Raw genomic sequence first — 26,957 nt, forward strand, 5'->3', positions numbered from 1 at the left:
CGACTCTGACTCTACTTTTAATTCTATTTTTTTTTTTAATTCATTCAGCTATTTGGATTGGATAAATCCAAAGCAATAATTAGGATCACTGAAATACAATTGAGACAATGAGGGTGCTTTGTTGACTTTTTTTTTTTTTAAGGGGGGGGGGGGGTTGTCTGTTGGGGTGTCAGGACAGGGACCCCTCCATCCACCCACCCGCCACCCAGCAGTGTAATATGAGGCTTCACGAGCTGCCGTCATCACACGGCACATGGAAATTTCCACTCAGTCTCCTTGCTTGTTAAATGGGAAGGGTCTCCATCTCTTGTTTCCACACGAGTCCTCCTCCTCCTCTTGCTGCGACTTGCAACTGCCTTCCACTTTTACTGGGTAAGCCCTTTAATACTCTCATACTAATCCTTTTTATTGACTTTTATCCCGCATCCAATCGCTGCATGTTTAATTGATCGTTCGCGTTGGGGTGTTCACGTTCTTATTGTTTAATTGGCTGGAATAAGCGGATTTAGGTCGCTTTAACGCTCAGAACATCAAACATCAGTTTAGATTTGCACCTTTTTAAATTCTCTTTTTTTTTTGTTGGCGTTTCATGCTCGCACGGTATTCTTGCTTTTGAAGCATGCAGCAGTAGCGTTTCCTGCAGGGTGTCGCCGCGCGTAAAAGCGCCGAAAAGGCGTCTCTGTTGACCCCACGCAATTTAGGTTCTGAATCACTCAGTTTCGTCATCAAATCACCAGTTGCGCTTTTTGTTGTTGTTGTTGCTTTACGCGTAAATGTGCGCGTAATACTTTCCGTTTTACTGCACGTCTACTACCTTCCTGGCTTTCTCTCTGTCTTTTTTTCCCTTTTTTCTTTTTTCTTTTTTTTCCACGCGCCGTGGAACAAAACAAAAAGGGTCTGCCTCCGTGGGGGTCACATGGCGTGGGGCCGAACATGGCTTGTGTCGAGCAGATTGAGCAACTGGCGATGGCAGGTTTTGATGTAACAGGAGAAGTTCGGGTCAGCTCACCGTGAGCTAATGATTGATGTGGGGGGGGGGGGGGGGAGGGGGATATAAATCGATAGGCATACTAACCAATAGCATCTTTGATATGATTTCCAACATATGCGATAGGTTTGCAATGTTTACATGAACGTGACGCAATAATTCCACGTGTCCGCAAAAACATACTATGAAATCAATACTCTCCTGAGAGTGTCAGTCCAAAGTGAGGACTATAATCTTGAAATCAGATTACAATAGCCAGCCGGCAGTGACCTCAAAGAGAGTTTCTCCTCAATGCAACATGTGGAGCAAGCACATCGGTGGCATTTGTTCATTTCAATTGGAGGAAGCAACCAAAAAGTGGAGGACTGAAATGACTCGCAGACAACTTGTGAATAGCAATAGACTTTTATCTCGCTGGGGCAAATACTTCTCGATTAGATGTGATTCTGCTCGACGAAATTATGTAATAAAATGCCTCATAACCCGTGGGTTCATATTGTTTTCGGTTACGCAATTGAATTCGTAGCCTTAAACCCGAAGCGCTGACAGGCCAGTGTCAACTTAAGAAAAACGACCACCGTAGTCATGGATTTAAAACCTGAAAGCGTGACTCATCTGTAACAATAACCTGTTGCAGTTACTTCACTTTGCTGGTAGGAAGCTGTCACGACATATCAATTGGTAATATTAGGAGGGTCGGTCGGGCGAGTGGCACCCAAATCGGAAAGGGTCCGTTGAGAGGTCATAAAAAGCACTTTTGGCCCACAAAATGTCTTGTAGTCATAAAGGTTGGTCTGCGTTCGTGCAATGTTTCTGTAGAAAGTCAACTATTGCTCTTGCATGCATACTACATCCTCCTTTAAAGATTGGTAACAGGCTCTCAGCGATTTGTCAGGCATATGGCACAATATATACCCTTAAAGACAAAAAATGTATGCCATTTATTTTTTTGTCCACTTTAAATTCATGCATCCAAAACAGCCACCCTTCTCTCAAACCTACTTGTCTGACTTCCTTTATTCCTTCCTTCCTTCCTTCACTTACAACTGTTTTAATTCCTGCATCCGTACAGCCTTCCTGTCATCGCTTACACCTGCTTTTATTACATTTTTTATTTTCCATCCTTCTGTTCTTTGCTTAAAACAAATTTTTGTATGCCTTCCATCCTTTGGTACCTGTCCGATACTGCTTTAGAATTCAATGTCTTTGTTCCAGACTCAAATTATTGTGTATACCTGTACTTTTCTTTTCATGCACCGTGTGGAAGCGTCAATAACTGCAAAAGCAATACTTGCTCGGGCAAACGTCGCCGTCGTTTTGAGTGTTGTGGTCACACTCCTGCAATGAATTTCGCAACGTGGCGCCAGGGCGATTCGTCTGGGGACAAATGCGCAACTTGTCAAGACCCGCGTCGAGCTCATACGTCTCCGTTTCCACTCGCTGAAGAGTTGACCCAAGGTGGACTGCCCTATCCAAGGGACTGTCTCTTCTCATTTTAGTGAGAAGGAGCGTTGGTGCTTGCGGGGGGGAGATTTGTTTTCCTCTTATCACCCGCCACATGGTGGTCAGGGGTCCCAGGTCAACCACAGGGGCTCAGTGTCTCGTTTGACATCTTGTAAGCACAGTGGGATGTTTGCGCACACAGCTGCTTGGAACCTAGGCTTGTGCTACAAATAAGCAATATAACACGGGAGGGAGTGATGTTGTCCCGTGCAGTATATCATCACAGCTGGGATTCAGTCCTTCCCAGTTAAAATGGATAGTTGACTTCTAAAGCCGTCAATGGCAGTGAATGTGTCCACAGTAATAAGAGACCCAAAAAAATTGTAATTTTCCTCTTGACTTAATCAGTTATTCGGCTTTGCCAACACAAATAGCGGCCAACAGTGGCCGCAGAGTTGGCCATGAGTTCGACATGCTAACTAATCCAAGCGTCAGCGTTGACAAAAGAAAATGAAACCAATGAAGCTTGTTTTACTGTTTCACTTTCATGGAACAAGTTGGACAATTAGTCCACTTCACATACTTTGATCAAATGTTATCTCTGGAAAGGTTTCTAACAACCCAGAGTAATGTGAGATAACCACTGACTCTTCACGTAGGCCAAATTAACGGTTTAGAAAACCTGTGAGGCGGAGTGTTGTTGTACTTTATATCATCACTCATGGAATGACACTTGTCCAATCAAATCCCTTGGCCCGAACTACCTGATGCACAAACCCCGATTCTAATGAAGTTGGGATGTTGTGCAAAACGTAAATATAAACAGAACACAATGATTTGCAAATCCTTTCAAACCTATATCCAATTGAGTACAACATTTCATGTTCAAACTGATGAAAAAGGATTTGCAAATCATTGTGTTCTGTTTTTATTTGTTTTACACAACATCCAAACTTCATTGGAATTGTGTTCTGTATAAATGTGTTTAGAGCGTGTAAGAGAGGTAAAACTATTTTGAAAATAAAATGTTTTTCATGCTCTCTCTATATTGTGGCTTTTCACCGATAGTGGGTGGGTCTCCAATGTGTCACCCATGATGAACGAGGTTCACTGTATTCCTTTAAGAATGCATCGCTTAACGTCTCCTGGTGAACTTTATGTAAAGGGAATGTCTGAAATAGAAGCTGTGTTTGCTTTTACAGCACCATGCTTATGCATTTATACAAGGCGCCACAGCAAAATGAATAGAAAAAGCATTTCAAGTCATTCTTCAACCCTCTTGACAGGCCAAGAAAAACAGGGCTGGGCTGCTGCGTGAGCCTCAGCGCAGCAAAATGAAGCAGTCTGCCACCATAAATAATACACAATGTGACTTATGCACAAGCGTGAACATACGTTACATAATAGTTGACAAAGGAGACATGACAATCGCCAAATCACACTAAGCCTGGAAAGAATGAGCAGTTATACGCGAGATAGAAGAATATAGGCTAAACGTATTAATATAATCACATTTAAAAGCATATAAGCAAAAAAAAAACCAAAAAAACAACAACAACAAAATAAAACAAAACAAAAAAAAAGAGCATATGACACTAAATTCTAAGATTGTACTGTCACTGAGCATTCATCTACCTTTGCGCTGTAATGTTAAACAAATGATCCAGGGACCATCAGGATCTCCTGGACTGAACCCTCTAGCCCTCCGATTCCTCACTCGAAGCCTGCAGGCAAGGAATTACAAATAGAAGAAAACCGTCACTGTCAGCACGCAAAAGTTAGCGGATCGATGCAAAGAGATAAGAAAGAGGAACAGTTCACAAACAAGGTTAGGACACAGCAGGTCCTCATACAAAAGGCCAAGTTCATGTGGCTACTGCCACTGTCATGTGACACCAGTGGGGCTTTGTCGAGATGTTTTGGCATACACTTCGGTGTGGATGCATTCATCAAAACGTACGCTGTAGTGACGTAAGAAGTCAGTTGAGAGATTCCTCCCAGGTGGGAACACCGACAGACGAGGTGGACGCGTGCAGATCGTGAGCTCTGCCTCGGCTTTGTGTTTGCGGAGCTCCTTTTTGGAGACGTGGCACTCGGAAATTCGGACAGACAGACACAAATAAATGGGGGCTGCATGACTCAGCCAGATGTGTTGAAACAAAAAGTGCTCACTGTATAGCGAGTCCAGCTTGACTTTGATTCAAAGTAGCATGAGCAACAATTCACTTTTTCTTTTTCTTTTTTCTTTTTTGCTCCTGGACTCCCCCTGCGGAATTTACTAGCTACTTGGTAAATACTGTACAAGCAACAGTAAACATGGCTCAACATTAGCAAAAGTAGCATAAACTAGGGGTCGCACAACTAAAGATGTTTTGTAGTCGATGCTAATGCGATGAAAGTCGAGTTGAAGTCGCTTCATCAATTAGGTCATTGTTATTTGTCAGCAAAGTATAGCAGTTTCCAACGTGCTTTGTGTTTTTATTGTATTTGAGGACTGACTTGTATATTTTGTAAGTGACCGTTTTACTCGTCTCATTTTTTGGTCAAATGTGACGCCGGTATGGTAACGCGAGTTATAAGCGACACAAGTGTATGATGTTGCTCCGTGTTGTATCGTACAACTTCAACGATGGATAAATCTCTCGTCAGCACACAGATGTTGTCTGCGCAGTACTGGAGATAGCATTTTGGCAACAAAGACGGAGCTTCAATTCACGACGCTGCCCTCATTCCTTGTCGCCGAGACTACATTAGCTGAAGCTTGTGACCGAAATGTGATCATCGTATTTCCTTGATCGACTGTGGGGAGGAAAAGAAAAAAACATCATCTCATATGCAAATGGTCCCTCAGTATACAGTATAAGGACCAGAAAAATTCCAAAAAGGAGCTTTTATCAATCCCGATCTCTTCGCTCGCTTATGTCATAGTCGGATCATGCTGTTATGTCATACGGAAATAGCAGCGGGTTACTTGCGAAGCACATTCAAGGAACATGGGAGCTTGACATATACGTTGTCTCAGACCTGTGAAATTCTTAGAGGCCCCGCGGGCACTGTCAAGTCTTCGATAGCGCTCTCAAGGATTTTAACAGCCTACTGAAGAATTATTCCCAAACTCAAGTTCCCTTCTTTTTTAAAATCCTGTATACCATTTCTATTATATTTATTGCATCTGGGTGGATTTTCCGTCATGATCGCAAGACATGTCATGTGAGTCACCAGTGGACAGCCTGTACAACCCGTTGAGACGTGTTTAGGCTTAATTTAGCCCTTTCAAATTCCAGCTTTTAATGATCACTGTGGACACATGGTTGCGGGAGGGCCTGTCTCATTCACCTGAGTCCAGGAATGACTCGAGTGCGTCATGCTGGAGATGTATTGATGAAAAAGGGAAGGTAAATAGCCCTTTGCTATCGACGATGGCACAAACATGTCCCACTTGGCCTCTCGATGACGGATGGGGGGGGGGGGGGGGGAAGCCACATCGCGTAAAATGGGTCAAGCAATTCCCTAGAAAAGTTTGTTTAGAATGAGGTGAATTGAATTCAGACATTCAGCTACTCTTGTAAAAATGAGCAAATGAAAGTAAAGTAACACTATAGGTGGCAAGTACTGTAGACTATTGGTCGGAGACAGCTGGTTAGCTTCTGCAAAAATAAAGAAATAAATAAAATTAAAAAAGGAGACGCGGCGGAGTCGCATTCAAAGAGTCTGCTTGTCCTGTTTACACAGAACTTATCAAGGGTGGTAAATTCCATGGTGGTGTGTGAATATATATAGCAATATGGCGTTTCATAACAGGGGTGTGTCAACACAGGTGACGGTGCGGCGACGCCAGCAGCTGTCCTAATTGCTAGGAAACGGATCTTCGCCTGTATGAGTGTCGTCGTCGTCGTCGTTGTTGTTTTTAACATGGTTACATCACAGCTTCATTTTCAATTTCCGTTGTCAAAGCTGGAGAAGAGTACCTAAATAATGAATGTGTAGCATTCCCAGGCGCTCGTATTGTCAGTCAGTATTTTGCACTTTATGGCACCTTGTCCATCCCCCAAACCCCCCTCCAGCTTTCTGGTCACAGGTGATTGGCTGAGCATTTGTTGAAGTTATCTAAGGAATCTTGGTGGACTGACTTTGGGTGTGAATTGCTGCCGTGCGTCACTCGAACGACTACTTTGGTAATATACTCCCGCACCAGGATATGTGTTAGGAGGTTAATCATGCGGTTTTTGCTCACTTAGCGCAATGAGAGCCTCAATTGATGTTTTTCCGAGCAATATTTCTAGGCTGCCAAACTGAAACAAGGCAAGGCAAAAGGTAGTCACTAAATGGATCAAATACAAAAGTTTTTTGTTGAGACTTTCCATATTGCGGAATTTTACTTTTTGCGCGTAGGCCTGGAACGTATCCCTGCGATGAAATGGGGGTTCGACGTTAGGCTTAAAACCCACAAGTCCAATTGAGGATTCTCAAAGTTGACTGAAGTGGAGTCTGTCTGTTTGAACATTACGAAGCCACGAGATAATGCCTCATCCCTGACATGTACACAACCTCGGGCACAGTGACATCCCCCAACGCTGCGCTCTGATTGGCAGAGCGGCGGCACAGCCTACCGTGGCTAGGACCAAGCAGTGCAGCTACCCATGCGTGTGTAGGGACCATCACTTGTGTGTGTGTGTGTGTGTGTGTGTGCATGTGTGATCACTTAGCTAGTTTGCAAAGGAAGGTCATGTGACTTGTCATGTGATCACTTTATGACGTGATATTGAATTTTACCAGTAGCAGACATGACAGAGCTCATGAGTGTGTGATGCTGCCCGATGCATAGGATAATACAAAAATGATATTGTGTAGAAGTATGGTGTGTGAGTGTGTGTGTGTGTGTGTGTGTGTTTGGAGCAGGGGTGGGATGGTGGGGGGTATGAGTGCGCTCAAAAGGAGAGCCCTGTCCTGATTGGGTGACTGAGGTACTCCCTCCCCCCTTTTTAAAGCCTCCTTTCTCACCTGAGTTACAAAACAGTCGCAGCTCCTTGATCCTTCACTTCGCAGTTACCGTCCGAGAAAAGAGGAGCGCACAAGATTTATTTTTCGTAGGAATCTTCTGCCTAAGTGAGTATGTTTGTTTTGTTTCAAGTTATGTTATAAAAGTGTTGTTGTTGTTTTGTTTTTTTCCAACTATAGGTCTCATTCAAAAGTATGCAAATGCCGTTTCTGGCTGCATGCTCTGGCTGCAGAGAGCATTTGAGAAACAGCTGCTGACCACTTTCTGCACTTCTCTGCAGTCTTGGTGAAATCATTTTTGGTTGGTTGGCTGATGCAAGACTTTGCTGAAGCGGAGGAGGAGAAATACGGTCAGAATTAGTTCTTCTAGGAATGGAAGAAGGAAGAATCACTGCGTATCATTGCATTTCTTGGCGTTAACGCGCCACAATGCCATGATACCTTTATTTTACCATCAGATTTTTGAATTGGTCATGCTATGTATATAGATCAATTTGGCTCATTCATTTTTCGTTTTGTTGCGATGCAGCTCTGCGTTGCCCAGTGACTATATATTAATGCTTGCGGGTTATATAAAACCTCTTGTTAGTTTAAACACATTAGGCTCCCAAAATCATATCCCAAACTGAAACTTGTGTGTCAAATCACGTCAGCAGTGAGAGTCAGGTGTTTCTTTCTTTCTTCTTTTGTTTTTGTCGTCAATTCATGGCAGCCTATTGACTGTAAACATTGCTGGTGTTTATTGTGATGCAAAGATGCTTCTGATCAGCAGCTTCTTTGAGCGCACAGTCACTAAACGAGTATTCGATGGCCTGATTTTTTTTTTTCCTCTCCCCCAATTGACGACCTTTGACATTATGGAGCAGGCGACACCCCCTCTTGTTGCGCAAGGTCATGGCACGGAAAGTTTACATGAGGAGTCGTGAACTCCCAAAGACGTTTCTTGAGAAACCAAGCAACCGCTGAGCGGACACTTTTGGCCTTCAGGTGGCGCTTCCACCATTTTTGCAACGGAATGTTATATTAATGAGGGTGATTTCACCCAAACTGCTGTCGTTAGCGGGCCCAGGCCTCTCTTGAACGAATCCTAAAGACTTATCGTTTTTCTCTCTGGTTTACTTCTATTCATTTGTATCGGGTAGGGGGAAATTACACTTGAGACGTCTCGCTAAATAAGCCAATTATTTCCTCATTCGGGAGGTTTCAAGATTTTTTTTGAAATTGCTTTTTATCTGTATGAAGGATTACGCAACTAACTGCCGAACAGTACTCCTCACAATGCTGGGGAAGTGGCAAAAAAGAAGCCCCCAGATAAAGTTGTACATCGCTTTAATCAGTGTTTGGCAGTTATTAATACATGAGAAGCTATAGTTATCAACCATGGTGTAGAATTTGGTGCCGATCCAGTTTAGAATGACTTTACAGAGGCCCGTTCTAGCTCCTGTCTAAGAGCTTTTTGTGAGAATGTGACACAACAATTTCAGGTACACTGAATGCCGACATTACATGACATAATTATGATGTTAAACTGGAAAATGTGAAGCGTGCCTCCTCCCCCGTGGGTTGGTGAGGCCTCCGACGTGAACAAGGGGGCCTTATGATCGCTGAGGAACTCTTTGCATCCTTGACCGAATTTCTGCATTTGTTGACTTTACTGAGGCAAGCAATTGTGGTGTACAGTATGTCACCTTTGACATGTTTCATATAGCCATATCCCCAAAGACGAAACAAGATCTCCTCTTTGCACTTTTGCACTTATGGTATCTAATTGGGAATTGCAATGAGGAGCAGTGTACGAGAGGCGCCCGTGTTGTGCCAAGCAAACTGTTTCCGCTCTGAGGTAACAGAACAAACTGTTCCGGGAAATGGTACAGACTTATTTGCCGTTGGAAACGTGTTCAAGTCAAAAAAGACATTTATAAAATGCGTTATTTAAGCAGCTCTAGCATCTATTTTGTTTCCTTTCTAGGATCACATAGTATTGGGGAAAATCACCCCAGGAGAAGTTCAAGGACCACATTGCTGTTAAAGTGAGCATTCGAAAACTCATTCCGTTGTGAACAACTATGGTGGATCGGATGGAGCTTAGGAAAGTCGCCGCGGAGGCTGACGACGACAGCACGGACAGTTTGGACGACCGTTTCACTGAGACCATCGATTCCGAAAAGGCCACCATCAACAGGTATGCGCTGCGATGCGGATGGAGTCCAAAACCTCGACAGAACACTTCGTGTGGACATTTTTAGAATCTCTCCGTGTTCATTTTGTGCCTTCGCAGTCAGTACCTGGATGACATCGACGATGGAGAGAGCCAGAAGTTCCTGACCAACGGGATGATGAAGAAGAAGAAATATGAAGAGTACCATGAAGAATATGTAAGAACACTAATAAATATATTGGCATTGTTCTATGGGCTGCAGCGATACATTGTTCGGCATTGCCAAAGTTAGGCCCACGTGACGCAAAACTTTCATATCATATCTCTGCAGAGAATAGCATCATCAAAAATCATAATACTCATTGGGTACACTAGCACATTATAATGAGATCCGATCCAGGAGTCCTTCAAAAAGTAACAATGCTGAGTTTCCATTGACACTGTCAGAGAGGTATTCATCCATTTAATGTCATTCCTGCCTCCTCTCCCTTTCTTTCTCTCTCTCTCTCTCTTTAAAAAACCCCATCTGAGCAGCATCCGGGCCATACATCCTTTGGAATGTCAGTATTTAACTTAAGCAATGCCATAATGGGCAGCGGGATCCTGGGCCTGTCCTACGCCATGGCCAACACAGGGATTATACTGTTTACGTGAGTATCAACGCAGCCTGTCTGTACGCAGTGACATTAGAATCGAAGAAAGTCAACGATCAGTAGTTGTCAATCAAATGGACCACCTACTCACTCTGTGACCCCTATAAGTCAACTCCGACAATCAGCGTTCGTGCATGATCTCCAGACACCTGGCAGTCACGCGACAGCCCTTCCGGCCGCTACTCAGCCACTCTCAAAGAGGCCAGCGCGTGAACTGACCATGATGGCCTTGTCATAACATTAGAATAGAAATATTGCATATTGCATCATTAGAATGAGGATTCTTGCTCCTTCAGCGCAAATCTGAATGCTGGACCTTTCCTCATCTTCCTTGCTTATAGACTCCTCCTCATTGCCGTTGCCATCCTCTCCTTGTATTCTGTGCATCTGCTCCTGATGACAGCTAAAGAAGGAGGTTGGTGTTCAGTTTTACCTTCACAACAAGCGATTCCTTCCATTCATCTGTTCGTATGCTTGCCCTGTTTTCATTTGCTGTTGTTTATGAAGCTTTTAGTGGCTAAATGTCTCCGAATGATTTCGCAGGATCCCTCATCTATGAGAAACTGGGAGAAAGGGCATTTGGTTGGCCTGGCAAAATAGCAGCGTTTGGATCCATTATAATGCAAAACATAGGAGGTAAGGTGTCGGTTCGGAATACATGATTAGAATTGAAAAAATGCCTTCATACGTTTGGCTAAATTTCTAATCTTGTATCATTTTGCAGCCATGTCGAGCTACCTCTTTATTGTGAAATATGAACTGCCGGAAGTGATTCGGGCATTCTTGGGTTTAGAAGAAAGTACCGGGTGAGTACGTGTTATTAATTTGCCAAGTATGGATGGAATATCGTCAGATTCTAACACTTGTTTTTTTGCACCGCAGTGAATGGTACCTGAATGGAAACTACCTGGTGATATTTGTGTCCATTGGGATTATTTTCCCCTTGTCGCTGCTTAAAAACCTGGGTAAGTATGCACACTGCAGAACATAAAGCAAATGTCATGAGAATGCGCGAGTGTTCCTAATGTTCTGGCCAGTGACAGTAAATCATTGCCTGGTTTACAAGCGCTTACGTTATTGCCGTCGACTTTTAAGGAATCCATTTCACATCCTCACAGCTGTCTGTAGTCAGCCAAAAGTAATTTAACTCTCGGTCAACTTTGGCAGATATGACTTCAAGCAAAGTATCATGAAGCTCATTAGTCAGCTCTATTACTCACATGGAGTTTTATGATCGAGGTTTAGTGTTCAAAATGGCTCAGCTCCCGCAAAACCGGCTATGAAATTAATGGAGCTCTAGATATCTATCCGTTGGCATTACAGAAAGACTTTGAAGTGAACACACTTGCAAACTGACTCTCACGTCTTTTATACATTTATTTTGGGATATTCGACCTACATCTGTGACCTATATCCTGGAATAGACATTCATACGAATTTCCAGCTGTTTGGAGAAAGAGAAAAGCAAAAAATAGCATCGGTATCTATGTGGCCTTTCTGATCCAAGTCTGTTTGTGGACGAATAAATCATGTTATTTTCATTGCAGGTTATCTGGGCTACACGAGTGGTTTTTCTCTTTCCTGCATGGTGTTCTTCCTGGGAGTCGTAAGTTTATTTTTGTGAGAGAAAAAAAAAACATTAGCGAGGATTTAGCATATTTAGATGTTTAACTCTACAATTCCTCAGTTATAAAAACAGCGTAAAGGTTATGCCACCGAGTGGGTTTGCATCCATCGTGCCGTTCTGATATCTGTTGTGAACACTTTTTCTGACAATGGAAAAATTTCACGACAAAAAAAATGTCATTATACAATCACAATCTTGTTTCAAAGAGGAAAAAAAGCACTTCTACTATGGCCATAAACATTATGAACACACCCTATTCAAATGTCAGGCTTTTTTCCGAACATATTTTCCCACATGTTTTTGGGGAGATTTTGTTATTGTCCAATGAGGCCCAGTTTGACCTTTGTGATTCTAATTCCAAAAGGTATGTTTAGGCATACAACACTGCTCATCACTAAAAGAACACCATGGTGGTGGCAGAATCGTCAAGGTGGAAGGAATTTTGAACATTTCCAAATACTCGTCAATGTCGGCACTAAACCTTCAGGCCACTGATTTTCAAAAGAAATGTCAGGAAAAGCTGACTCGGATCGCTCAAATGTATTTGTGGGTTAATGGGAGGCTTTTCAAATGGCAGCAGGTGTGTGCTGACTACCATTTAACATCATCCGCTATGTATAACATATCATATAATCGTTATGTGACCAAAAGCGGAAAACAGGTTCACGGAGTTCCTGTGTATGCGACGCTAACGAGCATGACTACAGTTTGATAAAATGATTGTTTACAGCCAAACTTGCTCGAATTTGGTTTTCTTTATGGCTGGTGTCTTCTGACAACAGTTAAAAGATGTCTGCGGTGACATCTTGTGTTAAAAATAAACATCTGTTATCAGCAGGGGTGCACACTTGCGCGACCACATTAGAAGTGCTTTATTTCGACCTCTCCTCTTGATTTTTTTTTTTCTTTTTAAATTTCGTTGCCCACGTTAATGGTGGAAAAAGGTTTGAAATGATTTATCTTGGTCACATTTTTTTATATATCATCTAAACCTAGCATTTGAACACAGGCGTGTATAACTTTCAACATTCAACAGCTCTGCATTTAAAAAGCAGCTTTATGAAACACATGCACCTGATCAACTTGCTCACATTGAGAAATATGACCATGGAAACTGGTCAGTCCGGCAGATGCGAATTCAAAAATAGAAAACTTAGAAATGGTTCTTCTTCAATTTCTATGAAGGCTTCTTGAGGCCGTGAACAAGTTGGGCCGAAATTGCTCCCTCCAGTGGTCGCCGCTATGTAGTAAAATCTGTTGGCCTGACCTCGCTTTGAGATATCGTAAGAACACAGTCAAAAGACGTCCAACACATAAAAGATGTCGACCGTGGTTGTCTGTGACCATACTATACCTAACTAGGCTATGTCAATTTTACTGTCCTCCACAAGGTGATCTACAAGAAAACCCAGCTACCATGCCCTCTTCCGTTTCTGGACCACCCGTCGGCCAACCTAAGCACGAACGCCTCACACATGCCGGGCGTGTACGCGTTACACAACCGTTCGGAGCAGATGGACTTCTCCCGAGCGGACGTGTCTCCGGCTGTAACGGACACCAACGCCGCTCACGCCTCCGCCGGCGTCCACGTCGAGCCGCACCGCGACGACGAGGACACGTGCACGCCCAAATACTTCATCTTCAACTCACAGGTGCGGCTGAAACCGACCGGTGGTTGCTCAAATCTGTGGGTGGGTCGCTCTGATTGATGTGATTTTAACAAGACTTTTTCCAAAGGGGAAACGAGGCAAAAGGCCTCAACGAGGTTGCGACAAGGACGGGTCCATCTTAATCCTCACTCAGCGAACTCGAATGTTTGGTGAAGGTGGTTTGAAGGGTGTGTCATGCCTTTTGTACGCATGTGGGATTTGTGTTCTTTGTGTGCCACTGAGAATGTACACCAGGATACAAATTAAACACAGCCTTTCAGAGTGACTCACATGATCCGTAATGCCAATTTCATGAAATCTGGAAGTATTGTTCAAATGAAAAATCTTAACTGAGCCACTAAGATACCGATACAGTCGTACCTTGACTCACAAGTGACCCAAATGATTCTTTTTTTTTTTGCTCTGTCTTACAAGCAAAAAAATTGAGAAATGAGCGTTGGATGGTGGCAGCAAACTCAACTCACTTCACAACGAGCAGCAGTTTGGCAGATAGTGAATAATTCCTCTCAAAAGATGATTCAAGATATTTATTGCCGCTCCTCGCTGGAAGGTTACTGTCAAACCAAACCGAAAAACAAAGACAACGACACTTTGTGTGTTTAAAAACAAACACATTACGTTGCATTTGGAAAGTCCTCTAGCTTAATGCTAACACACAATGCAAAACACCATAGACGGGGTAACCAATAGCATATATGTCGCGGTGTTGTGACTTGCTAAGCAACAAATGTTTGAACACCAATGATGCCGAAACACATGTAGAGATACAATATAACAATAGTCGCAGGCATATTGTTCATTCTATGCAAATAAACAACTAATATTCCTACATTTTAACAAGTCACTTTGTTGTCAAACTCTTCTTTGTGCGTCTATGTATGTTTTCATTATAATGCCCCCCAGTGGCCAAGGTATGCATACCGGAATGCACAATGTGGGGCGGGAACAGTTTCATTGCGTTTCCATTCATTTCAAACGGGAAAGATGATTTTCGATACAAGTGTTATGGATTACGAGCGTTAATTAAACTATTAAACTCGTAAATCAAAGGACCACTGTATGTCAAGGAGGGGCTAAGTTTAGTCTGGGTTGTTAGTGGAAGCTCCGGAGAGTCTTCACCACATGCAGATATAGTTTATCTCATAAAGCTATGAATTTTTAGGGATAATGTTGGAAGATACGTTTGAAATGATGTGACACTGCTTCAGTTTGTGGTATGTTTACGGTTGAAACTGTGAACATGCAGTAGTTATACCCCTTTTTAGTGGCCGCGTCAAATTCTCACGGTTTTCGTGGCAGTGCTCGGCCCTCCGGTCATCCTCCACAAATACTGCACATTAGATCACGGGAAATGACAGACTCTTCACTTTTTGAAGAAGTAAGGGGAAACGTAGTGTCGTCAGCTCCACTTGGGAAGAGTCATGATGAAACTCTATGACAGACAGTATTTTACTCAAGTTGCTGCGCCTCCTTCCACTTTGAGAACAGCTGACTACTCGCAGCACTAAACAAGACAAATAGCCTTCCGTAACTGTACAATATCCTCTCCAGACGGCGTACACCGTGCCCATCCTGGCCTTTGCCTTTGTGTGCCACCCTGAGGTGCTGCCCATCTACAGTGAGCTGAAAGAGTACGTGTCCCGTTTGCTTTCTAAATACGACAAGCTATATGCCTTTGAATATATGCCTTAGCCATGGATTACACGCTCTGTTATTCCTGCAGTCGCAGCAGGAAGAAGATGCAGAATGTCTCCAACCTGTCCATCTTGGCTATGCTCATCATGTACATGATGTCAGCACTATTCGGCTACCTCACCTTTTATGGTAACACAACCCAACAACTGATTTTCGATGCAAAAGAAGACTAATCCATACTGTAACTTTCTATTGTTCAGACATGACACAGATAGCTTTCTCACCACTCATATGCGCTGCACTTAATGTGTCTTGAGTGGGAGGGAGGCAGTTCGCAATGACCGTGATTGTTTTTCACTGGCAGGAAGCAGCGCTGTAATTCAGTCCTCCACATTTAAAGTACATCCAAACATTACATCTTGCGTTAGCATTGTCCAAGTCAAACAAGCAAAGCCCGAGATAAAGATACCAGAGGCACCAGCGACGCGTCCTGAATGTCAAACATTGTCTAATAATACAAACATGACACAGTTGGCCTGCAAACGAGTGTTTATTTTCAGTCGGTCGGGTGTGAATTGCACCGATAACGGAATGCGGCCTCGTGTGGACCCGCGCGTGCACCTGCGTGTGAATGGAATCATGTCATGTCTGAACAAGACCACTTTTGTGACCGTGCAGAATCTTTTCGTCTGTGTTCTGCTAATGTGTTTCACGAGTGGCTGTTTCTGTTTCAAAACACAGAAAATGTGGAGGCGGAGCTGCTTCACACGTTCACCAAGGTTTACAAGTTTGACACCCTGCTACAACTGGTGCGTTTGGCTGTCCTCACTGCAGTCACGCTGACTGTCCCCATTGTGCTCTTCCCTGTAAGTATCTCATGTACTAAATAGAATAAAACAGACAAGCATGATTGATTTGTTTTCTCCTCATGAGTCGTTTTCAAATGCAGTCGCTTGACATAAGAGCTGTCACTCATTGAAATGAAAAGAAAATACTTTCTTACCCTTTCCTCTATATATTTCACAATAGTCGCGTCAAATAAACACCCTTTTTCGTCTTCCTCAAAAATGAGGCAGCTGTTTCATTCCTAAAAATTATACTTGTATTATTATCAGGCACTGTAACACTATGCACAGTTTGAACATTGACACTGCGCTTGAATATCGGGAAGAAAAACTGAACTGAATGATCCCGTTAAAATGTGTTAAAATGTAAAATGTTCTACATTTTATTTGTATTTCAATCAGCGAGCCTTTCGTTTACCACTAGAGTGAGCCTGCATAGCACTGGTGGTACTTGTACGGCACTTTGAGAATAACTGGATGAGATACATAGATAGAACTACATCTTTTTTATCAATACAGTAATATTTAAAATACATTAATATAATACAAGCTATAATTCCAGTGCGGTCTGAAGGTCCGTTGTTGCCACTAGGTGTCTGTAATGACCTTTTCTATGACATCTGACAGCATAAAGTGTCACACTCGACATGTGTTATATTTATTTTACATTTAAACCAAGTACCATCATTTATTTACAAAAACATTGAAAAAAAAAATGTGACAGAAACGGCTATCTTTAATAACGTACAGTTATACAATACTGCTAATATCTGCCCGGTAATCTCTGCAGTTGAGTAAATAAACTGTATGCGAATAATGTTATAACCATTTCCAGTTGTTGGCCCCTATTTGATCTTTATTGGCTGCTCGGGGTGTGATTTTTGCGTCATAATCAGGAAGTCGTTGATGTCCTGTTGCATGCAGAACACATTGTTCAGTTCACACGCGCTTATGATAGTCGCTGAAATGCGTCAACATCCAGGCTGGGGGCGGAATTGTCTTCATGCATCCAATAATATCAGCATTCAATCCCAGCTTCAGTGTCTGATTGCATGCTGAGTCACTAGTAGGCCTGTGATTGGGATACCCCCGCCCCCACACCCACCCCCACCACCACACCCGGTTACATTCTTTCACGTAGCTCCTTCCCAAATATGGTCAGGGGCTAACTTTAGCTTGGTCTTAATCTGACACAAGGTGGGCAAATTTGGTTGCTGACCAAGAGGAAGTGTCATGCCCTCTTTTAGCCTTGGTCACGTGGCAACTTGTGGCTTGCAACATCTTCTCGTAAAAGTGTCGGGATGGACCGGTCGAAGCTGCATGCGGCCGCCAGGTGGCAGCAGCAGCAGCAGCCTTGTCGTCATTGACCCGCAAAACAGAGGACGATGCAGCAGCCTTTGTTTTGGCAACACATTTACACTGTTTTACACACGTACTAAATGAGTCATAGATTAAATTTGTGTTTACATTGTTCTCCTTGTGACCGATCACCGCCACCTACACGTTAACACAGAAGCACATTCACACAGAGACATTCTCCTTGCATGACACTGTGGATTGAATTGAAGACAATCTGACCGAGAGAGGGGAGTGGGAGTGGGGGAGGGCGAGGATTCCCACCCCAACACCGCCCCTCCCTCTCCCGCAATGGAAGTTTACTGGATTGGAGCGGGCAGTGGAAAAACCCTCTCCTTGACCACGAATTTCAGGGCGAGTTGGGGGGCGTTACGGAACAATGCATCATACCAACAGCTGTCTGTAATATTTGGGTCACCTTATATTACCAAAATATTGGAAACCCCAATCAGCATATCCGATGCAGTTCTCCGCGCATGCAACAGTAGAATGTTAAATACTGTAAAATGAAAAGACAAACAAAGTTAGTTATTGACACAGCTCTTGTATAGTAGCATTTCTCAACCTTTTTGGAGCTGTGGTACACGATTAACAGTTCTTTCTCCAATGATTTTACATTAGGAAAAATCTCACAGCCAAACAAAATTGTACCTTCCGCCATCTAGTGGAGGAGCACTACATTGTTTCGCCTGTCACTATATGTCACTGGCATAGACAGATGAACAAAGAGACATTATTTGTAGTAACTACATAATACTTTTCGCCCCAAGAAAGTGAAATCGGATGATGATCTCTTACGGCAGTGCTTGGGAATCGCTGCTCTGGGGCACGCGCGAATTTACGGCACTGCACTAAATACACAAGAATGTAACCTCACAATATTAAAAAAAAAAAAAAAAAAAGGGGCAAAGTCAGAACTACATGTCCGAATTGCTCCGCACCGGTGGTAAAAACATATTTGGCCTGTTTATACCCGCAGAGGTGCTCGAAGGGAGTCAAAACCTGGTTCGCATGAGTCAGCTATTGTGATTAACTGCTGAGAGGGGAGTATTGACCAAATAGCTCACAAAGCAGAAGGTGTTGTGGTTATAGGCGAGGCCAGTTTACTGGCAGCTCATTGCGTCTTACAGTATAAATACAGAAGGCTTCCGTAGATTAGCCTACCCTCAATCAATTAATCATAATGCGCATTTGTTGCTCATTTGTTGCCCTGTAGTATATTATGCTGCGTTGACAGTGACAACCTTGGCTTCAGGTGAGACGTCAGATGGAAAGCGGTGCTGTCGCTCTGCCAAGTTTCCACCTGACATTTGAGGATCTCGCCTTGAATCCTCGCCGACCTTCATTTTGCGTGTCGACCTTGAGCGAGAGATTAACATTAGCTTTGTCTGCGGCCGTCTGTCCTCGGCCCCCGCGGAGAAGTCGTATATATGCGAGAGCGCAAAGAATGTGCGTTAGACGCTACAATGAACGCGTGTACATTTGTGTGCAGTCACGTGAGGGAAGATACAAAACGGAGGCTGGATCACACAGGGCTTTGCCAGGATTCGGTGCATTATGAAGGGGCTTTCCATGGAGGCAGACATGTCCCAGTTCTCAGGCTTATATTTAAGATATGATTAACAGTCGCCTTAATGTCCTAAACATCAATTGACAGTAAATACATGTTTGCGCTAATTTGCAGTCTTAGCTTCAAGGCCTCCTGTTATGGCTACAAATAGAAATCCCCTTTTATAGTTTCTCTAGCATTAAGATGGAACGGACAACTTGCCTACTGTCAGACACTTTAAAGTTTGCATCAGCTTTTCGAAGTCGTCCACGCCCCAACTTAGTCAGGAGTGTCTAATTACAGTGGCTCATGGAGCTCAAAGAAGTTTTACTCATGATCATGTGAACACGCGCCAAGAACGTGATGTTAACTGCGATCTTTAACTTTCTCGTTCTCTTGCTGAGGTGAAATAAAACATTTAGTCTCACATTGTTGATCATTATAAACAATTCAAGCCCCTGTAAAGCGGAAATAAATTTGCTGAAAGCCTCCATCGGCTGGAGTATATCCCACCAGGTCGTCATGGCGCTTTTCCACGCTATTCGCTCTTCCGTCTTTCTCTGCATGACGTGCGCGAACTCACGGCCGAACAACGAGACGTTATAAAGCGGCCACGCCAGCGGACTATTCGAAAGCCATCTCGCTTTCGAATAGTCCGCTTGTCGGGGTATAGGCATCGCCAAAGTGCGTCACGCGACGCCATTTTTGCCAGAGCCAAGAAATAGCTGCAAAACTAGAATGGTGATAAACAGCGATACAGATAACTTTAGAACCACTGACTCCACAACTGAGTCCTCAGTCCTTGCGTGTTTTTGGCAATTACTTTCCAACATATGTCATTCATTTGGAAACCAATTTGTGAATTTACTTTACAGGGCCTTTGAGACTCATGTTTGGGTTGTGAAGTCATTTTCCACAATTTCGGTGAACCACCTTCATGGCCAAGAATATGTGCAACATGCATCAAAAACAGATTTAACTTGAATTTATTTGCAGAAGTTGGTCGAAAAATTGACTTGCCGTTGGTTGCAGGATGTAAAACGGCCACTAGAGCCCCCCGAGAGCATTACATTTGGGCTAGACTGCTGTTGGACGTTTTTGTTTTGGCTGCAAATGAAGAAGTGAAAAGGCGCCAGTTGGGCTGTCATGCTTCGCTTCTTGTGTTTCATATATTCTTTAGTTTTACAGGAAATGGGGACTTTCTGGACATCTGTGCAATGTTTTGTTTGATTTCAGCTGAAATGAAGATGGGCTGTATACATATATATTTACGTGGCAACCAGTACAGTTTCTGCTTTTTGTCTCTGGATCGTTATGCAGTTGCGCATGTTTACAAATGTGTAAGTCACCGCGAGGTTTTTCAAATACTTACGGAATAATCCACTGCAAACTCTGCACACCTGCTGAGTCAAGTTGTGACCGGTTCATTCTGGCTTTCTTACCAGTTCATCCACATTCTCACTGTGTGGATGTGTGTGCGCCTTCGGGAGGGGGCAGAGGGCGGGGGTGTCTGACAGGTAAATAGCAGGAGTCAAACGTGTACAAATATCACACGGTGTACTCCAAAGGCTTCGCACCAGGTAACAGTTGGGTGCCGAATAGTTCGGAGCCTCGGAGAGAAATGCCCCGTCCCGGTTCGAGTTTTCCGAGCCGAATTACGCAACAGCTGGTGGGAGCGAGGGAAAGGCGGGATGAGGCTGGAGAGTTTTGAAGGGGGATGCAGTTAAATTATTGTCAGTAGCTCAGATAACTCTTCACGGTGACTCCTTTTTGGCAGCGAATTTGGCGGTTATCCCAGAAAAACCTCATCACAATGAAGGTCACCTGTTTGGGACTGTCAAAAATATTTGATTCTTTTTTTTGCCGTACTTGAGCATGTTGATTCAAAATAAATCTGCCGTCATAGACTATATACACTGTCTTGCGCCTTTTTATGCCTGAAAGGTAGAACATAAAAGATTCAGGAAGTAAGGCCTGTTGTAAAAATAAACAATCAACTGTCAACTGCAAGTGACACACCTCCCCCTTTCCTGTATGAACGCCCACCTTCCTCTCACCACTTGGCTGATGCAACCTCATGGTTGCCTTGCACAGTCCGAGATCATCCCTTTGCCGTTCTGAATGGGCACCTTCGAGCGCCATCTTTTTTAACCTCTCCCTGTGTAGCCATCTTGCCGGGGGGCGCCTCGGGCTACACCGGATACTGGCGACCTTTCACCCACCGGATGCTTGAACGGACTGCCTGTGGCTCAAGCAGTACCGGGCGTCTTAGCGGGGATCTGCGGGCTCGCTGTTTCTCTTAACACGCACGCACGCTTTTTTTTGTACACACGGCATCTGACAGACTTCAGTCAATGCCAAGTGTGGGAATGAGGCTTGGGACTGTTGTGGTTACTGACAGATAGTGTGGGCTCAAGAATACTGAGGCCTGCTTCAGTTTCTATTTCTTATCCTGTCAAGGCAAATCCTGATAAATAGGAAGTCTAAAGAACAGGTGCTTTATTTGTCACAAACCATAGCCACCAGTTTTCACAGCCATTTGGAATAGAATCCTTTAATGTCATTGCAATTCAATTGACTGTACACTGCAATGAAATGACGTCAGCTGCTCAATTCCTTAAAATAAACGTAGTCAGTGTTTGTGTCCATGGCAACAGTGTTTTCAAGCTTGAAAACATTCGAAACGGACTTTTTAAAGGAGGTCTTAAAGCGCAATTTTGGTAAACGCCTTGAGAAAGAATTGAGGGCATCCATGCGAATGTAAACTCGTGTACGTCACGACGACAACAAAGGTGGTGGAACGCCGCAAAACGTTTTGACAACTCGCGTACGACAAATTATACACCCACATACTTAAATGATGCCTTTGGATAAGACTGCTGAATAACTCGTTTGTGCGCATGTCTGCGGTGCTTCTCCATAATTTTATGTGTTTTCTGAGGAACTGATAGTAGATTCATCGTGTCTTGGAGGGCACGTTTGCTGCAACCACAGAGCCGCTGTTGATCGAGTCTCAACGAGTTTGCTGTCTACAGAAATATAGTACAACATGGCAGTCTGGGGAAGAAACAGAGATTTGTAGTTTCCACTCCTCTGTCAAAATAGGCTCGTTACTTTTTTCAACCTCCAGGGATGACGACGCAACGTAAAAAAAAAAAATGATAATAATAAATGAAAATAGGTATGGTCGACCGTGGTTAAGATTTGATTGATTGAGGTCTTGGGGTCCTGGGGGTATAAAAAAACAGGGACAGCAGCGACATCGAGGAACGAGAACCAGGGTGCATTAACGATGGCTGCCACAGATTCAAAGAAGCGAGATATTTTCCATCCATGGCTTATTATTAAAGAGATTTGTTACAATTGATGCATTGTCTTGTGCCGGTTTAAAAACCACGAGCTTCTGGCGTTCATTTTCCTTCAGTCAATTTGATGTGAAAATCCCGTTTTGTTTTTGTCCAGATCCGTTCCTCCATCACTACCTTGCTGTTCAGTGGCCGAAGTTTCAGCTGGCCTCGCCACATGCTCATCGCCGCCTGCATCTTGTTCTTCAACAACATGTTAGTCATCTTTGTCCCGACCATCAGAGACATTTTTGGCTTCATTGGTAAGTGGATCAGTTAAAAAAAAAGAAAAAAAGAAAAGAAAAGCACATGCGAGAATCCGACATCCGACCATGTGAAGATTGGCCGCAGCGGTCCGATTAGCGGCTTTGGGTCAGAGGTTGTTTTCGTTTCATAATTTTTTTTTTTTTAAAAAGTGTACAAGCTTAAAGTGTCAGGTCGTGTCAGCTGTGCAGTCGCGTGAGAAAATCGTGACCACTCTGTTTAAAGATTCTTGACACTTTAACACCACAACATTAAATATTAGCCATGTCCTCCTCTTAATCTGCAGGCATTCTGCATGAAAATATATTGGAAAGTTGAATAGGGAGGAAGAGGAATTACATTTGCAGAGAACAAATGCAAAGGCACACATTGTGAATTGAATAAAATGAGGTGTTTTTTTAGGTTAAAGCTAATATCTAAGTCACATCGCATCACTTCATTACAATTGTGCCTTAACGTTTACTTGAAGGCAAAATTGTACGAAAATACATTCTTGAAAACAAACAGTTCTAAAAGATTAAATGCAATGTATTGTACTTAAAAGTCAAATACAACTGAAGTGTACTTAAATGGACTGATCTGGTTTAAAAAAAAAAAAAAAAAAAAAAAAAAAAAAGGTTAAGTCACCGGAATATTATGTATGCACAGTTTGAACATTTCATTCAGTGATTCTTTTACATTCCCCTAGAGGGAGCCCGCATACCACTCGCGGTACTCATAGCACACTTTGCGAATCACTGAGTTCGTCTATTGTTGGTGCTTCCATGTTATTTGTACATCATTGTAAAAGAAAAGGCTGTTGGCACTATAATGGCGTTTTAGATAAATTAGCTTTTGCATTGAGACGAGGGAAAACGTAATGTTTTGCTTAGTTCAATGTTTAATTACATAATAGTTTCTTGAACTTCATATTTAGGTTCTATCACCAAACGTTTATTGACTTCAATTATTGTCATTGGATTTCCTGGGAATGACTTTCTTCTGCATTCTGATTGGCGACCAAACGTACAGATAAGAGTTATTGCACCACTCGTTGGGCATGCACTTGACATGATGTGAAATGCTTTTTTTCCCCCCCAGATGCCATTGGTGGTCGTAAAGACACTTTTCTAAACTTGCTTTCTTTTCGATCAGGTTCGTCGGCAGCCACCATGCTCATCTTTATCCTCCCTGCCGCCTTTTACCTCCGCCTGGTGAAGACGGTACCGCTTCGCTCCCCTCAAAAGATCGGGGTGAGTCCACACATATGCTGTCAGCACTTTCTCAACATATCAGCTTTCCTAGTGTACACCCGCAGGCGGGGCCCGTTTTCAAAATGTGACTCGACAGAAATTTCACCAGAACCCTGCGGTGCGTCCTCACTCATCCGAACGCATTTAATATTATTTTGTTCTCGTCTCCCTCCGCAGGCGGCCGTCTTTCTGGTCGTGGGAATCGTCTTCATGATTGGCAGCCTGTCACTCATCGTTCTCGACTGGATCCACAATCCACCAGGTTCCAGCGGGGGGCACTAAGCACACCCCGTCTCCGACCTCCCTGGAGCAACATCTGGGAAGACGCTTCAGTCCCTCCTTAAGCATAGATTTACCACAATAGCTGGACATATCAAGATGTTCTTCAGACTTTTCATGGGTTTTGCTGTATTTTTGTAGGTTTTTCTTTTTAAAAAAGCTCTGGAAGTGCGAGAGGCAAGCAGACGCTCGAAAGCATCATCGTCACTGCTATTTCCGAGCCGCGAAGAGTTTGAACGAACACACATTTGTCACCTCCCGAACGGCCTTGCGCAGGGCGGCGAAGGCAAGCCCCTTTTTGCGCACTAAAATGTGACATTTGGGGTCGGAGTCTGCGGCCCTCCCGGACAACACGGAGCACTTCTTTTGCATCACTTTGTGGCGTATGACTAACACGTGTACACTCGCAGCCAGTCAGTGTCATTTGCTGCTCTCTTCAATGTGAACAATCGAGGAACGAGGCTTGTCTGCATGCACGTCCAGTAACAATAACGCTAAATCGACTGGTTTTAGCTTCACGCAATCAACCAGCCCGAAGCTGTATCTCTAACGACATGAAGCATTGGAGATTTTTCCAGTATTACAATCACAAGGAGGTATATGTATATAATTGTCTACTGAATAAGTGAATGTTGTACATAATACGGAGAATCTGCTTCAGGCACTTGATGTATGGCTGGTCAACTAGAAAAAGCATGTTATTTTTTTTGTCAACAATTGACAACTGAAATGTTGTTGTTTTTTTAAGATGCAGTACACAACACAGGCTCAATCATGACAGTGAGTATTACAGTAGTAAAATATTTGCAACTCGTGCCATATGCTCATGAAGGTGAAGTCATACCGCAAAGAATACTGTCGAACACATTTTGATACCATGCCAAGTATATGACCCGTTTGTAAAAGGTCAAACAAGTTCAATGTGCTTTTAACATTAATCTGTTACATTCACATCAAGGTTTAGTCAATCGATTATTTTCTGTATAAAAGTAAAAATAATTGGGCACGTCCACAAATGTACTGGTGCCTTCACTGAAATAATCAGCATTTTTAACCTCACTACTGTGGTTCATCTTTTTAACTTGTGCCTTTCCAGACATGAATTGGCTTTTATTTTCTGGTGCCTTTAATAAGAACATGAATGATGACATTAAATTCTCCTCTCTGTGTCGGATGCCGCCAAAGTGGACAACATTTACGGATTCTTTGTGGATCTAAATACATGAAGCATATAGATATTTCAGATGAAATAGTGTTTATGGGCATGCTTCTTTTTGGGGGATGACACAAAGTCTTTTTGGACAATTGTATATGCTCTGTAAATAGTCTTTATTTTATTGTACACCGGTTTTCATTGTCTGCAGGTGCATTGTTGAGAGTACTTTCTGCAATCCAATGTTTGTTTTAGTATATATATATATATATATATATATATATATATATATATATATATATATATATAAATAAATATAAATATGTATAACATGCATTTCTTTCTTGCTGTATGACAGTAGTTTTTTTCCCTCTTTTATTGTACATTTGTAAGAATATTTTTCATGCCCATTTTCACGTTGTTAGACGAGTCACACCAGAATGATTGTAAGAGGTTTTCACAAAACATCACGCAGTCTGTAGCTTATTATCTCTTGCTGGCCAACACTGGGTTCAAGATCAGGCTACCTGTGAGCAATACTGAGGCGGAACAACAACAAGAAAACATCCACGTTCTATCTGGCTGCGACAGGACAATCAATGCTCTGACCTCACTGTGAATCAACCGCTGCCACAGACACACTTGGGGGAGGTCTTACTTGAACCTTGGAAAGCTTTTCAAAGGCCTTTTAAAATCAAAGAGCATCGTGACCGAATGTTCCGATTTGTAGGTACAATCTCCTCATTCACATTATGAATGTTTGCCACCCGTGTCCACCGTTTGCATTTCTTCTTTTCACCCCACATTGGGTTTTTACCTTGCAGCCACACATCTGCTCCGCCAACGTATCTCAGGTCTTGTATAAGTCTCCATCCGTCTTTGTCTTGAAATCAACTCGTTTGCATGATTTGAGCCAAGCTGCTGCCCGTGATTGAGTGGTCCTAGTGCTTTGTTTGAAAAAATAAAATAAAAAATGTACAGAACCGCTCCCTGGTGAGCGATGGAGGAGCACCGACCCAGTACTGACCACAGTGCATCACGCACCCTGTGGAATTAGGACTGAAACTAACACATTTGTAATTGTACCCATTCAAAGGGCATGTTTTTGTATCCGTGGTGCTCTTTCATGATGTTGAAGAATAAAAATGTGAAAAACATTTTCTGGCAAATCATTTCATCCATTAACCCATGAGATTTTACAGTACATGGGCAACATGATGACATAAAAAGCTTACATAAACTGTTTACGTTGCCATCATTGCCATAGTTCTGGCATAACCAGTAGATGTTATCAGGCCTTGGGAAATTAGTGCTCTTGCATCCAGCTATGAATTATAGCACCAACTGGTAAAGTTTCCAAACAGGACGTGCCAAAGAGAGAGTTAGATCATCTTGAAATGGATTAACTCAGCTCGCGGAATTGCGTTGTGTGTGTGACTGGCACAAACCTTGTACACGCATAGACACGCATTCTTGGAACGAGTCTGACTCATATTTAAATAGAGGACAAAAGTCCTCGAGGAGTCCCTTGTGAAATGTGACTTGAACAAGACGTCAACCATTGCCAGAGAACATACTGTACCTTCTGACTCTCCCATTACCTGGGTGCAAGATGACACCCAGGCTGAGCTGGCAAGGGCAGGGGCACAGGCCAGATATAGTTGATGGAAGGTCATGTATGAAGTCGACAAAGCACATTGATGATAACCGTCAGTCAGATCTATGGGTATGTTTAAATGATATTAACCTCGTGGAGAAAAAGG

General features: G+C 43.0%; 1 protein-coding gene across 5 annotated transcripts; it reads left to right on the forward strand.

Annotated features, from left to right (window-relative positions):
• Positions 1-228: 228 nt before the first annotated feature.
• slc38a4 (solute carrier family 38 member 4) lies at positions 229-26,344 on the forward strand. 5 transcript variants are annotated; one of them, XM_061668291.1, is made up of 17 exons: positions 229-372; positions 7,610-7,779; positions 9,399-9,611; positions 9,708-9,804; positions 10,122-10,237; positions 10,582-10,655; positions 10,784-10,876; positions 10,965-11,046; positions 11,123-11,205; positions 11,788-11,846; positions 13,259-13,519; positions 15,089-15,168; positions 15,261-15,361; positions 15,914-16,038; positions 22,385-22,529; positions 23,665-23,762; positions 23,940-26,344. In XM_061668291.1, the coding sequence occupies exons 3-17, from the start codon at positions 9,496-9,498 to the stop codon at positions 24,042-24,044; spliced, it is 1,635 nt and encodes a 544-aa protein (XP_061524275.1). In that variant the 5' UTR covers positions 229-372; positions 7,610-7,779; positions 9,399-9,495; the 3' UTR covers positions 24,045-26,344. The 5 variants fall into 5 exon arrangements, with proteins under 5 accessions (XP_061524275.1, XP_061524276.1, XP_061524274.1 ...); XM_061668292.1 differs by having other exon boundaries at positions 7,711-7,779; XM_061668293.1 differs by lacking the exon at positions 229-372 and adding an exon at positions 1,045-7,537 and having other exon boundaries at positions 7,711-7,779.
• The last annotated feature ends 613 nt before the right edge of the window (positions 26,345-26,957 follow it).

This window comes from Phycodurus eques, chromosome 22 (assembly GCF_024500275.1).
Source record: "Phycodurus eques isolate BA_2022a chromosome 22, UOR_Pequ_1.1, whole genome shotgun sequence".
NCBI lineage: Eukaryota > Metazoa > Chordata > Actinopteri > Syngnathiformes > Syngnathidae > Phycodurus > Phycodurus eques.